General features: G+C 34.2%; 3 protein-coding genes and 1 long non-coding RNA gene across 6 annotated transcripts in view; 2 read left to right on the plus strand and 2 right to left on the minus strand.

Moving 5' to 3' along the window:
* Window positions 1-6,639, plus strand: LOC129809278 (N-terminal kinase-like protein). Its single transcript, XM_055859108.1, has 3 exons — window positions 1-145; window positions 213-387; window positions 5,017-6,639. The coding sequence occupies exons 1-3, from the start codon at window positions 50-52 to the stop codon at window positions 5,136-5,138; spliced, it is 393 nt and encodes a 130-aa protein (XP_055715083.1). The 5' UTR covers window positions 1-49; the 3' UTR covers window positions 5,139-6,639.
* Window positions 6,544-12,839, minus strand: LOC129809275 (probable glucosamine 6-phosphate N-acetyltransferase). 2 transcript variants are annotated; one of them, XM_055859104.1, is made up of 5 exons: window positions 12,625-12,839; window positions 11,974-12,538; window positions 11,558-11,896; window positions 7,164-7,225; window positions 6,544-7,091 (listed from the first exon to the last, which is right to left on the minus strand). In XM_055859104.1, the coding sequence occupies exons 2-5, from the start codon at window positions 11,983-11,985 to the stop codon at window positions 6,860-6,862; spliced, it is 645 nt and encodes a 214-aa protein (XP_055715079.1). In that variant the 5' UTR covers window positions 11,986-12,538; window positions 12,625-12,839; the 3' UTR covers window positions 6,544-6,859. The 2 variants fall into 2 exon arrangements, with proteins under 2 accessions (XP_055715079.1, XP_055715078.1); XM_055859103.1 differs by having other exon boundaries at window positions 12,344-12,538; window positions 12,625-12,831.
* Window positions 12,271-13,770, plus strand: LOC129809280 (uncharacterized). The gene is made up of 2 exons (XR_008752612.1): window positions 12,271-12,327; window positions 13,464-13,770. It is a non-coding gene; the product is annotated as an uncharacterized LOC129809280 (long non-coding RNA).
* LOC129809270 (WD repeat-containing protein 44-like) overlaps window positions 13,221-14,106 on the minus strand; it is a 23,464-nt gene continuing 22,578 nt past the window's right edge. For both annotated transcript variants that reach the window (XM_055859095.1, XM_055859094.1), the window contains one exon: window positions 13,221-13,657. In XM_055859095.1, the coding sequence (XP_055715070.1) occupies window positions 13,502-13,657 (156 nt within the window). In that variant the 3' untranslated portion in view covers window positions 13,221-13,501. The remainder of the gene's footprint in view (window positions 13,658-14,106) is intronic.

Raw genomic sequence — 14,106 nt, forward strand, 5'->3', positions numbered from 1 at the left:
TCTTTGTCAGACATCGCAGGATCCGAGTAGTCCAACAGCTGGAAATGCGATGCCATTAGGATCATCTGCCTTAAGTGCAGCCGGAGGTCTGGATATTAGAGACGGATGGGATAATGAGGAATGGGGAAGCCTCGAAGAGGAACCGGTAAGCAAATATCTCATTTATTTCATTTGAGATGTTCCTTTTGATTTCATCGGTATTTGTTTGACAGAATGAAGAGATTGAGGAGAAGCACGAAGTGGAACAGATAAACGATAAAGCCAAACCGACAATGAATTGCAACAATCTCAGCCCGGTCAGTGATAATAACACGAATTTTAACTCCAACTGGAACAGCGATTCCTGGGCAGATGGAGAATTTGAGCCGATTGACGATGTCACGACGGGTGAGTTTATTTTCTATTGTTTTTTTTTTGTGTATTCGCCCCTTTTTTGTCATCTACCTACAAAGTTTATGGCAAAAGTTTCTGAAAACAATTCATATTCTATGCATAGGTAATGAAGCACTTTCTATTCTATATTCAATTACAATGCATTGCACATTTTATAAGACATTTATCGTGAAAGTAAAATGTCTGCTTAAATCCACTTAAACGGAGTGAATGGAATTTTATATTGAATTTTGAGGGAGCTTTAAAAAATATTTATTGATATAATGGTGCATGAACTTTGAGCTTTCGTCTAGCATCAATCTTCGGGATTGAATTTGACGGAGTGGACGTAAAAAAATCAATGAAGAACTGAGAAGAAAAAGCTCTCTCTAAATGGAATCACTCTTGGAAGATTATATTACAGGTTCTTCCCTGTTTTACAAATTGAAAAGGAATATTTATATAAAGGGATGTTTAATAATGAAGGGAATGAAGGTATGTACTACATTATTCAAAAGAGAATATTACAAAGATTGCAAAGTTGTATGTGTTTTTGTTATGTGAATTATTCATACAATTTTCAGTTTTTAATTATTATTTTAGCTGAGATTCTTTACAATGTGTGCTTTTGTGGTCCTAGGTGAAATCTGACCTTATCAGATAGGGCCCAAAATTTGGATTTACGCGTTTTGACTCTCATATGTCACGAATATCATATGTGCTAATGGCTCTGGCACACCTTTTACATCAAGAAAATTTCATGAATTCGAATTTCGGATCCCTTTCTTTCTCACATGTTTTGCGTATGTCTATCTCATTCTTTCGGACTCTTCTTCTTCTTTTAAACATTACTCCAAATTCAATTTAGCTCAATCGAATTTAATATGCGAAAGAATGAGATAGTCATATGCAAAACATGTGAGAAAGAAAGAGTTTCGAATTTCGACTTCATGAAATTTTCCTGATCTAAAAGGTGTGCCAGAGCCATAAAAATCTATTTTCGTGGACATCCGTCTGTTCCGTCCCGTCCGTCGTATAACCACTTCTGGAGAGAGAACGGAGAAAGATAAAGGTGGAATATCGTTTGGCGGCTTGAAGCAGAAGATTGTAGACCCCTTCCCTTTCCTTCCTTTGGAATACCCCAATGTTTTGTTTTCTCAATAACTTAGATCGATCTCAAATTTTAGTATGTTATAGGTGAGCCTAAGAGCTTACGATTAAAAAAAAAAATTAAGCCCCCCGACCCCCCTGACCCGAGCTAGAAGGGGCCAAAAATTTAATTTCCAAATAGCCATATCTCCGGTTCTAATTATCAGAATTAAAAAAAAAAATGGTGTTTTGGAAGGCCTGGAAAGCTATCGTGAAATACTACAACCCTATAGACACCCTAAATACATTCGGTTTATTCAAAGGTCCGATTAATCTAAAAATCGATTTTCAAAAATTTAATATCAAATATTACGGAAACTAGACTATGCTTTTTCTTTAAATTTTAGTGTGTTATGGCTGGTGTCGAGAGTTGAGACCTTTCACCGTCGGAAAGGTCACACTCCTCCCTCGATGTTCCCTGACCATTATAACCAAAAATAACTTGACCGCACTACATTTTTGATGTGTATTAACCGATTTCGATTATATTTTAGTAATATTGAATCCGAGATCGAGACCTTTCGAATGGTGGGTCGTATCTGTCTCCACTCCACCTCACTGTACCCGGACCCTTACTATATTGAACTTGGCCGGACTCTATCTCTAAGGGCCTTGACAGACCTGAGGATTAGCCGAAAGACGGCTTAGCATAATTATATTCGAAATAATGGTCAAACTGCATTTCCGTCATTTTCCACTAAGTCGTCTCTCGACTTAAGCTGTAAGTGTGTCTAGGGCATAACGATCTTTAACTATTTTAAATGAACTTTCTTTTCCCTTTGTTGGCTTTCTGCACTGTATTTGAAATAAAAAATGGCCAGGGATAAGCCCAGAAAAGCTTATGGTAGCTGAGATTCTTCTTTCTGAGGGCATTTAAGTTATTTTAGTCAGAGGTTAGAAATGCCCTTAGTTGCTCTTTTCTTGCTTTGCAAATAGTCATTCAAAGTTAGAGCACGAAGTTATATACACGGAAATTTTAATATCGCGTCGATTTGGCAATATTTTTCCCTCGTCTTCTTTTCTAATTTAAATTCTGAGTAACAATTTTTTTCTCAGATATAGTAACTTTATATGAATGGAGGGATGAAATTTAATGATCGTTAGGACGTACAGTGGCGACAAGATAAATAGCACAGTTTCGGGCACTGTAATGTATGCCTTATCTTTCGGAAAATTATGCTTTTAAATTATGAAACTAATAATAATAAATAAACTTGTGAATCATTACATTTTGAATATGAAGAAAAAACCAGAAAGTTCTATCAAGAAATTTAGTACGGTAAAAAAAATTCTTGAAATGGTACATATTAAGGGGACAATATAAATAGCACACTCTATAAGAAGTGATAGTTTTTGGCTTCTACTGCAGCAATTAATAACTTACGAATTCTATTTAAAAATTAAATTTGGATTAATTAGTATTTAGTTAAGTAACTTCTGGAAAAAATAAACGCTTGACAACGAAGGATCATTAAGGAAATCAGGATTTGACATTATTCTAATGTGATTGTTATTCATGTAGTGTGGATATCTGCTTAAAATTATTCTAAATTAGTCACATTCGAGAGATTTATCGCCTGGTCAATCTTTTCCTTTAAGTTCAACAGGATTGAGGTCCTTAGATCATCCTGGACACTCCAGAAGGTCAATTTTGTTCTGATTGAACCACTTTTTAAAACTCTTGGCAGTGTGTTTGGGATTATTAGCTTGGTTAAAACTTTAAAACCTAAAGCAAATTCTTATCGATCTTGAAGTACATGGCTTGTCCAAAGATATCCTTGTAAACAAATTCGTTTATATTGCCTGATATTCCATATACAGACCATACGCCACTTCGCAAAATGTAACCCCATACTATAAAATACCACCGCTAAGTTTTACGTTCTTAATTATGTATCAAGGACAAAATTCTTCACTTTTGAGACATCTAATATTTTATTATGTCATATCCAATGATATTAAACAGGAATACATCAGTTGAAAGAATATTATTCCAGAATTACAGCATATGCTCTTTAACAAAAATCAATCAACAGGTACGGTTTCGTTTAAATACTAACTCTGTACGTCTGGCAACGCTTCTAAACCGGGTATTTTTTTTTTACATAATTGACTTTTAGTAATGCTCACTTGAGTTACTTCTTCAAATTTTGTTCAATTTGTTCCTTTGTTTTCGGTACGGCTGCAGAAGAATTCAATTTTATTATACGAACAATGGCAGATTCTTTACTACAAATGGCAATTCTTCTCAAAATTTTGGATTTTTTTGCGTGATTTTTAAGTTTGATCATAAAAAATTATTGAATTAATCGTTCTCTTCCTTGAACAACACAATTTATAAAAAAAACATATTAGTTATTCTAAACTCTTTTTACATAAAGCCTGTACATTTGCACCAAAGGCTTTACTTAACATGATTTTTGAGTTCTCATAACTTTATTTTACGAAAATTTGGGGCATTAATGTCTTACAAATGATCAAAATTACAGGAATGTAATGAATTTCAAAATAAAACAAAATTTCAGGTAATATTCTCAGAGAAAATGAAAGTGTGCTGTTTAAATTGGCCGCACGAATTATCCCTAAACTCATTAAATAACAAAAACACATAGTTTTAACAGATATAAATATTAAATAATTATCATTTTTATTTATAAAGGTCATTTATATTTCCTAAAAAATAAAGAATAATCAGGTATAAAGATTGATATTGTATAATAAAACATCACAATAGGAAAATCGCTGAAGGTGTGCTATTTATCTTGTCGCCACTGTATGTTTGATAGGGTTTCGCCTCATCCCAATAAGGGTTTTTTTTACAATAATCATCTACTAACCTGCAAGGAGCTAATTCCAAAATACAAACATTATATTATATCTCCAGCACTTCTGGTACATTGACTGAATAGGTTTAAGAGGATATTCAGGTATATATTTCACTGAAATGTTATTATTTTTTTGAGTTTAAATACCTAAATTAGATTTATACACAAACTTCAATGAAAATTTGTGCAATAGTATACTTTACCAAACTTCAACTGTAAATTGAAATAGGCGAACATTTCGTCGATTTCGTCCATATACGAAAGTACCGTTGCATCATTCCTAATAACGGTTTTTCAAAGTCAAAGTTAAGAAAGCTCTAGAGAGCGCATTTATCAACCAAATTTTATCGGGTTTGGGCTTTTTGGAAAGGTCTTGAAATGCCTGACAAGCCTGAACCGATTTCAATCGGTTATGAATCGTTTTCAATTAGAGCATCTAAGTCACGAGTTCAACCATTTCACAAAGCATGAGACGCTTTGCCACCCCTTTTTATCGATAGAATAAAATAAAATTCTTTAAAAAACAATTAATTAATTCACCAATTGATTAGTGCTCAATTAAATCCTTTAATATCACGCAGAAAGAGTTGAGCCATTTTCTGAACAAAGAAATTATTAGGATATGCAGACCTAAAATAATGTGACCCTTGCCTTTTCCATTACTTTCCAGGTAATCCAAAATTGGACGAGGCACGCCGGAAACGCGAGGAGAAAAAACTGCAACGACAGCGAGAACTTGAGGCACGACGAGCGGCTCGTGGTCCGCTCAAATTGGGTGCCAAGAAGCTCTAAAAGAGCTTTTCAAATGGTGTGTTTACCCAGAAGAAAAACCAAAAGAAGAAAAAAAGTTGTGACTCGAACTTGTCGTGATTTTCCTTGCTCGGTGTTTAAGAAGAAAAAAATAAAGGACAGATGTAATAGGGGGGGAGGGAGTATTTTTAGCTAAATGAAAAATTCTATTTGATAAATACAGGTTCTATACGTACTTTCATAGTATAATTCTAATACCATTTGGAAAAAAAAGATGATAAAAAATCGCGCATTTGAAGAAGCAAAAAAGAAAACTGTCTTCATGCCCATATGAGAAACTTGATTGCTCTTAAACTATCAGTCATTCTTTATTATAAATTCTCTTGGGAATCCATGGGATTTATATGGGATATTTCGTGGAATTGAATTTTCCTCTTTGTGGTGCATGAAAACAAATGTGTCATAGGGGAATATTATGAAGAATATTGTGGAGATGATATAAATTTCACTTAAAATATCGATTTGTATATGATGTTGTGAGATATTCCTCGATTTTTTCCTCCAAGAAAAAAAAGAAACATTCTTGCGATAGACATTAAGAAATAAAAAAAAGTTCTTATTAAATGTGAGAGAAAGTTTAAAAGACAAAAAGAAATTAAAAAAAAAGAAATACATTTTCGAATGGAAACCGCGAATGTGAGAGAATGGAATATTTTGTGTGTTTGACGTTTCCTTCTCCAAGAAAAAAAATGTTTAATAAATCCCTTTTTACTCCAACTTTCCTTTACAAAACTCACATTGACCAATTACTCTCTGAAACATTTATTTTCCCCCCTTAAAATTCAGAGGGAAAATCTAGCATTAAAAGAAAATCATCATTAACAAAAAAAAGTCTTTACCGAAATATACCACAAAATTCTATATTAAAAAAAAATATGTTACTGTCACACACATTGAATGTTTGTCAACAAGAAAAAAAAACAACAACAGAATATTGAAGAAGGGATTATTAAGAAAAGAATAATTATATAAAACTTATAAATGGCCTTTTTATAAAAGAGAGAAAGAAAAAACACATAAACTGAAAAAATGGTTCATTTAAATTTTATGAAGAGAAAAATTTGAAAGAAAATCTTAAGTAAAAAAAATTATTTTCTATCATAAACTTAAGAAGAAAATAAATCCCTTAATCTGAGCTTTCTTTTCCTCTCCATTTCTTTCTAAATACTATAATGCCCAAAAATAATCTCCTTCCACAACAGAGATTTATCATTGTTTCTTTTCCTCCATCTCTCGTCAAAGATCTTTCCCAAAAGCCTCTGCAATTTTTCCCCGAAATGCAAAATTGTGAAAGAACAAATCAAATTTCTAATTCTAGTCCGAGATAGAAAGACAAAAAAAAAATCAATGGAAAAATGCGAAGAAAATATTTGGTGAGAGATGAACATTTGTTGTAAAAGTGTAAACTGATTAATTTTATTTTATACTTTATGTGATTCAAATACACTCACATAAACTAAATAAATCCACCACCGTTGTTTAATTTATTTATTTTTTTAGTCAAAATAAAAGAAAACGGAAAATTATTCTTTCTAAACTTGTGAGAATCAGCGAAAGAAAAATCAAAGCTAAAAAAAAATCAAAAAGTAAAATGAGAATCTCAACTTGTTAATCTACCAGAGACTGCTAAATTGGTACAGAATGCGCAAATGGCCCTACAGCTTAGACCGGACCTTGGCATTAGCAGCTCCGGGGGCTAATTGTCAGGATGGATCCACGGGATTTGTGGCATTAGCCAGGATAACCGATGCCGTAGGACGATTTCGCACTGTGGTCTCCTTCTGACCATCATAACGGATATTCATGGCATTTGAGTTACCTGGTTCGAGGACATAGCCCAGGGATTCGTAGAAAGGAATAAGATTGTCCTTACAGTCCAGAGACATCTTGTAACAACCCAAATGCTTCGCCAGAAGAGTCACAGTCACCACAATTCTAAAGAGAAAATGAAGAATTTCAAAAAAAAAGTCATTAAAGGTCTCTTAATTTCAAGAGGTTTCCTCTTACAATTTGCCAAGTTGTTTCCCTCGGTAAGTATTGTTGACTACAACATCTTCCAGTCTTCCTCTCTGAAATTAAAGACAAAAATTATATGTGTTGATAGAACATAAGGATATATTGAATATTTTAATTTTTAATTTACCGAAATTTTAATTAAAAACAAACATCTGCAATATTTTAGTCAGAATCTTGTATACTTTGGCCAGAAATAATCCAAATAAATAATTAAGAAGAATATCTTGTAGCAATAAATTCCACTATATACAGTAGACTCTCTCTCAAATGGGCATTTGGGGCAAAATATCATCCGGTTTATCGATAGATTTGGGCGTCAAAGCCTTTGTAAATTCCACAAAAAGCTCTCAATTTTAAAGAATCACGATAAAATAGGAAGAACTACAACGAATTTCAACAAATTAGCTTCATAATTAAACGTGAAAATTGTTAACAAAATTTTTCGCCCGATTGAGCGAGAGTCTACTGTACAGTCAAAAAAGCTCTACTCTAGAAATTTTTAACTTCTTCAAGACCATTATAGTGTCCTTTACAGGACCAGAATTTCGGAAAGTAATAAAGACGACTAGGTTGGTAAGGTAAGGGAAGTAAGGATCGTAACCGTGGTATCACACTAGAGAATTTCACATTAAAATTTTAATGTGATTCACATTAATTTATTGCTGATATGTGTCCTAATGCGCAATTTTCGTCAAGAGCTTTTAGAAATCGATTCATTTAGTGATAAAAAAGTTGACTCGAGTCACAAAAATTGGTTAAAAAAGATTAAAAGAGCATAAATACGATTGATAATTAATGAGCAAATTTATGAGCAAAATTTGCTCATTAAATTTTCATCAGCTATTTACTTTATTGTAGTCATTCGGGTAGTTTCTACGCCACAAATTTTCTCAGTTTTTCATTTCAAGTTTTTTTTTCTTAAATTCATTAAATTGTTGTACAAATTATGTAACGGCCTGACCTATCACTGAGAGAAATCCGAAAAAGTTAAAATAACATTCCGAAAATATTAATTTTACCCTGCAGTATTGATCCCAAATCGGTGTCAATATTACCCTTTTTAGGTGTATTTAGGGTTAAAGTTACCCTTTTTCATGTTAATTTTACCCTTAAAAGGTGTAAAATTAACATTAAAAAATGTTGATATATTTTTACACCTAAAAACTGTTAAAGTTACGAGGAAAAAAAGTTAATCGCACTCGCTTTTTTTTCTCAGTGATACGACTCATGATTCGGGATTTTCTGCCGTCTTGCCCGATGAAGTCGGTTGTGAAGTCGGCGACAGCCGCAGATGATAAAAGAGAAATAAAATTATTATTATTATTATTTTCGCTTAAACGACTGAAATGCTTCTAAAACAAAAACACTCATCTGACAACCCGTATGCCATCGTGACATTTAGCAATTCTAGCAAAGTGTCCTGACTAAATCAGCGATTTCGAGTGGTTCTAAAAGTTTTAATGAGCAACTTTTCACTTTAACTTTAATGTGAAATTTTCTAGTGTGATAACTGAATAAGTTAAGAAAACCAGTGATAAGCCCAGATAAGCTTATGATAGCTGAGATTCTTTACAGGTGGCCTCAAAATGCATGATACTCGAGGTGCTTGCAATGCAGAATGTGTGAAAATTCGATTGTGAGTTGAATTTTGGGGGTAAAGAATCGCGTCGAGCCAATTTTATCCTTTTCGACCGTCAAGAACAATGCACCCGACGCGATTCTCTATCCACAAAATTCAACTCACAATCGAATTTTCATGCATTCCGATTCCGAGTTGCAAGCATTTCGAGGTCGCCTGTAAGGAATCTCAGCTACCATAAGCTCATCTGGGCTTATCACTGGTCTGGGCTTATCATAACATTTGAAAAGTAAATCTTTTTTATTTAACTTTTAGAAAACCTGTTCAATTGGGAACGCTGGCTGGGCCCCAAAATTCGGGATTTGGAAACTTCGTATATAGGGGGAAGTGGGGCACCTTTGAAATTGGGATTTTTCACATATTTTTAAATAAAATTGACCCTAATCGGGATATATTTTAGATTCTCAATATGTTTGTGCAACTAACATAAATCACGATAAGGCTTAATTTTATTTAAAAATAGGTGAAAAATCCCAATTTCAAAGGTACCCCACTTACCCCTACTGCACTTTATATTGCACAGCAAACGTGCAAAGATTTCGCTCCTAACTAATTTCAAGAAACTGATGTGGCAGAAAATAGACTAAAACTTGACTAAATATCCAAAGAAAAGACTAACCAAGACTGAAGACACTTTATATGTCGAAGGCTCTGGTAAATTGTATGTTTTACTTTTAGATTGCACTAAACATACACCGATGCTCATCGGAAGGACATTCTGTCCTAAAATAAGAATGTTAAATCTAACGGTTCCCGCCATTTGCATTTGGTTTAGACACCTACCTCGGGGAAGTTTTTCTTTTTTTCCTGATTATAGTGAATTCTGATTGTCCAGGAACTGTGTTTTAGGGTATTGAGAAAGCTCAAGGTGTCTACAATGACATCGCATTGAGAGAAACGTGTTTTAAACTGTGATAGTGTGAAATATAATGAGGAGTCTATATTGGCAAACAGGATTTTGGCATCTTCTTAAACACTTCCTATAGGGGAGACTGGGGCACATGTAACCATTTTCGATAGATACGAATTTGAGGTCATTTTCCAAGGACACCGTGATTTTTTGGAAAATATTTCTTAGCTCATGTTTTACCCTTGGGTATAGGCAATTCGTCGAGGGTAATGCGGCTGCTGGAAAACAATTGAGTTTTCCAAAAAAATAAAATTTGTGTCCCTGTGCATTTTTCTCTTTTCACAAAATACCTGGGGTAGAAGTAACCACTTTCTGGGGAGGATGTAAACACCTTTTTTCCCACCCTTGAAATTAACTTTGCACCACTTTCGATTATTTTAATTACTTAAGAGATATATAAAAACTGTATATTTTTCAAAAAATCACGACACTTTTTACAAAGAATAATTAAAATAGCAAAAAAACTAAAAGCATGTATATCAAAGACATTTTCCAATGGATTTTCCTCATATTTTGACATCATGTGACTTTTTATTGAACACAGCGCCACCAATTTTTTTCGTAGTCAATGAATTATAGATATTTCGCATGAAGGTCAATTTCCCGCTCTTTTACCTACTCATTTTGTGTAATTGAAATTGCCTGTTTACATCTACTCCAAATGCTGTTTTCTGACCAATTATTAATTCTTTCAAAAAAATGAGAATATCAATTTCTCTAGTAAATGCATTAATATAATCCTAAAAGATGCAGGAAAGAACTGATATTGCTACATTTCGATTATTCTACACAGTTTTTAATTTCCAGGTGGAATTCCAAATGACCAAAATAATTGAAATATCAACATTTTCAGGAAAAATGATTTTTATTTTTAAAGTATTAGGATTTTATTGACTAATTCATCTGTGTGCATACATCCCCCCACCCCATGGTATCTATAAATGCTTATGGGTTTTATCCTCTGGTGTCTTAAAATTATTGAAAAAAATCACAGTGTTTACAACTACCCCAGTTTACTACTGCCCCAGTTCCCCCTACATCTCAGAAGATATTGATCAAAAATTCTACTCGCTTAGTGATCAACAACCGTAAAGGAGTCCTTTGACACGGTGAAATAAATTCACAAATAGATAATATTGACATTTAGGAAAATTGTACGAGAGTACCGATAAGTTTTTCAATTTCCCAGAAGTGGAGAAAAATATTTCTCTGCAAAATTATCATATTTGACCAGTAAGGGTTATAAAAAAGTAAATTTTATTGAAATTGGCTCGCTGGATATGTTACGGTCCCGAAAGAGTTAAAATAAAATTAAGTAATTCAGAATCATTCCTACACTGAGAGAAATCAGAAAAAGTTAAAATAATATTCCGGAAATGTTTATTTTACCCTTCAGTATTGATCCGAAATCGGTGTAAATATTATGCTTTTTAGGTGTATTGGGGGTTAAAGTTACCCTTTTTCATGTTAATTTTACCCTTAAAAAGGTGTAAAATCAACATTAAAAATTGTTAATATATTTTTACACCTAAAATATTAGTGTACTAATATTAGTGTATTAGTGTTGTAAATAAGTAAACGGACGGCCGGCCGGTTCCGAAATTGCCGGCTTATGATTTTCGGCATCAGGGATGTTCAAAACATATACCCTGTGAATTTCAGCTCGATCTGAGCACTTTTAGAAAATCCGAGGATTACAATAGGTGTGATTAGGAGGAATCACAACCTAATATGAAGTGTTTGAACCCCGAATGTATGCGAAACCTGAAATCTCTCCTATTCAGTGTTGCAATACCAAAAGATGCGAAAGAGTTTATTTACATTGATTTTACTTACCACTGAGCATCCATGGATGAATTTGTGCTCCAGCACCAAAGTGGCACTTCCTATGATCCTATTAATCCGGGTATCCTCAATAACCGTGACATAGTATCCGCCACTGGCTCGCATCTGAGCAAATTGCATGAGAAATTGTGCCTTGGACACATTGCCAACTTTCGTCAGCTGTGACAGCAACTCCAGGAAACCTCTGTCATAGTCACCCTCCTGCAGTGGTCTAACTTTCATCCATGTCTCGCCGGGAGCCACAGCTGTGATGGGAGGATTGAATTTAGCTGGAGACTGCCAGAATTGCAGCTCATGGAGCAACTTGGGCTCATAGAGCGTAAGTTCGTCCTGAAAAGAGATTTTTCGGGGGAATTTTGAAGATTAAAATAGACCATTAGGAGGTCCAATAGTATGCGGAAAATCACCAAGTGAACCATGAGTGAGTCTACTCTTGAGTGCAGCCAAAACGAAACTGTCAGAAAAGCAAGACGTGGAGGAGATTGCAGACCTTGGAATGGCTCAAAGTTGTTGTGGCTGGAAACCTGTTCGCGAGCAACTTTCTAGCCAATCCGGTCCAGTGAACTTTATCGAATCACTCTTGATTTTAACCAGTGATCCACTTCCTCAATCACCTCCTCCAGTCGATGGTCTTACTGTTCAGAGAATTTGTCTTATCGGTATTTCCGTCGAGATAAGATTTTGCGAGTGAAAAAAAACGTCTCGTGTATGAGGTAAATCTCCGGGCCACGCAATTTGGTAAATTCCACAGAGAAAATGCGGTCAGTAGCAACTTACCCTTTCACCAGACATTCTTCCTCCACCATGCACTGAGAAATTTTCCACCGAAGAAGACCAAGAAATCACTCAAGTTCATGCAAGAAGTATTTTATGACTAAAAATGGGCTCGTTCTCAAGGAACAATTTGCTCTACATCTACATTCTGACACGTAACAAAATTACACTCTCTCTCACATGTGGACGTGGTAGGGACTGCAAATAGAGAGGAGGAAAGTGTTAATAAATAAAGTTAATTAAAAAATAGACGAAGCCATGCAGTCCGGAAGAGATAACCTAACCTTGAATTTTCCTTATCTCCCGATGAGTACTTTTCTAGCCAATAAACTGATGGTTTTCACATTGATTGACAAGTTTCAGGCTTCAAGAGGTTTTTTCACTACTTTTCACACTTTTATCTTTGGTTTTTATCAGAGAAAATCACAGAAATATGCGGAAAAACTCTGAGAAAAAAAAACAATAACAAACCACCCTCACTTGGATTGCTTCGATCAGCTGATTGACTCCACTGCGCATTTTTGAATTTCCCCAACCCTTCAACGGAAAAATCAACAATCAACATTTTTTCTCATTTTTTTTATTCATCCGCACTTTCCTTACAAATAATATTAATTACACAACAAATACATTTCCTCAAATACATCCTAAAATCCACTTTGCATCTCAATCGCTCACCTGGCGAGAGAGAAGAAAAATATATATCCTTACCTGGGAAAAAAGAATTAAATACACTTGGGGAGCACAAAGTTAATGGTAACAAATTACAAATCTCACGTGTTATCGTGCTGTGCTAATAAATATGTGTACAAAAAAAAACAAAACTTGGGGTAGGAATGGAGCAAAAAAATCAAATTCCCTTCTAGGTGACAAAAATGTGTTTTGAATTTTGATCTCTCTCGCGAGACTATCATCTCTCTCATCTTCTTCTAAATTTAACAAATATCTTTTTTTTATGTCGCAAAAAGGCGCAATTCAATGCTGCGAATTGTTAAAACACTACCTACAATTTTAATCCCAATTACAATTTCTTTTTTGTTTTTTTTTTTGGGAGGGCAAAAGACTCTGCTGCTACGAAGAATGGCGCATCACATAAAGTTTTTTTTGTTTTCTTCTAATAAAGGGGAGAGATTATTCTGATTCACATGGGAATTGTGTCATTTAATCGAGAATTGCTGTGTATGGCAAACTGCTGTGCTTGGGTTTTGTCTTGTTGATGAAGACTTTGATAGCGCCATTGAAATCTGCACTGACAAGCACATAGCCACAACCCTTCTTATGCTGCTCCACCAGCGGATCAGGAACAGTCGGCTGGGCCTGGAAAAGCATCAAAAACAGAAACATTGAAACGTCTTTTTTTAAAGAATATAGAATTACAATTGTTGACATGAAAACCTTAAAAATAAATCTTAAAAATGACTCAACTCCAACTCATTCATTTTTATTGGTTTCTTCTATCTCCGGTTCTTATCAGACAATTACGTTTATCATGCACGCAATTAAAAAAAAAACAACAATGAACGTAAGAATTTATTTAAATTGAAAAGTATAAGGAAAAATACTATTTCTAAATACAAGTGAATTAACCTTATCGTGATATAATTTAGCTGCACACACAGATTGAGAAAATTACATTATGGTATAGATCAGTTCCATTTAAACATAGGGGAAACTGGGGCACCATCAAACAGGGGTACCACCAAACACTGTGATTTTTTAAATAGGTATTACACCTCAGAGGACAAGACCTATATGAAATCATAGAT

Source organism: Phlebotomus papatasi, unplaced genomic scaffold (assembly GCF_024763615.1).
Source record: "Phlebotomus papatasi isolate M1 unplaced genomic scaffold, Ppap_2.1 HiC_scaffold_54, whole genome shotgun sequence".
Taxonomy (NCBI): Eukaryota; Metazoa; Arthropoda; class Insecta; order Diptera; family Psychodidae; genus Phlebotomus; species Phlebotomus papatasi.

Coding starts and splice junctions, on each gene's coding strand:
- LOC129809278 (XM_055859108.1), top strand. CDS start 50: ATGCCATTAGGATCATCTGCCTTAAGTGCAGCCGGAGGTCTGGATATT. Junction 146..212: donor GAAGCCTCGAAGAGGAACCG/GTAAGCAAATAT, acceptor TTTGTTTGACAG/AATGAAGAGATTGAGGAGAA. Junction 388..5,016: donor GATTGACGATGTCACGACGG/GTGAGTTTATTT, acceptor ATTACTTTCCAG/GTAATCCAAAATTGGACGAG.
- LOC129809275 (XM_055859103.1), bottom strand. Junction 7,226..11,557: donor TCATCCATGGATGCTCAGTG/GTAAGTAAAATC, acceptor CTTTAATTTCAG/AGAGGAAGACTGGAAGATGT. Junction 7,092..7,163: donor GGGAAACAACTTGGCAAATT/GTAAGAGGAAAC, acceptor TTTTCTCTTTAG/AATTGTGGTGACTGTGACTC.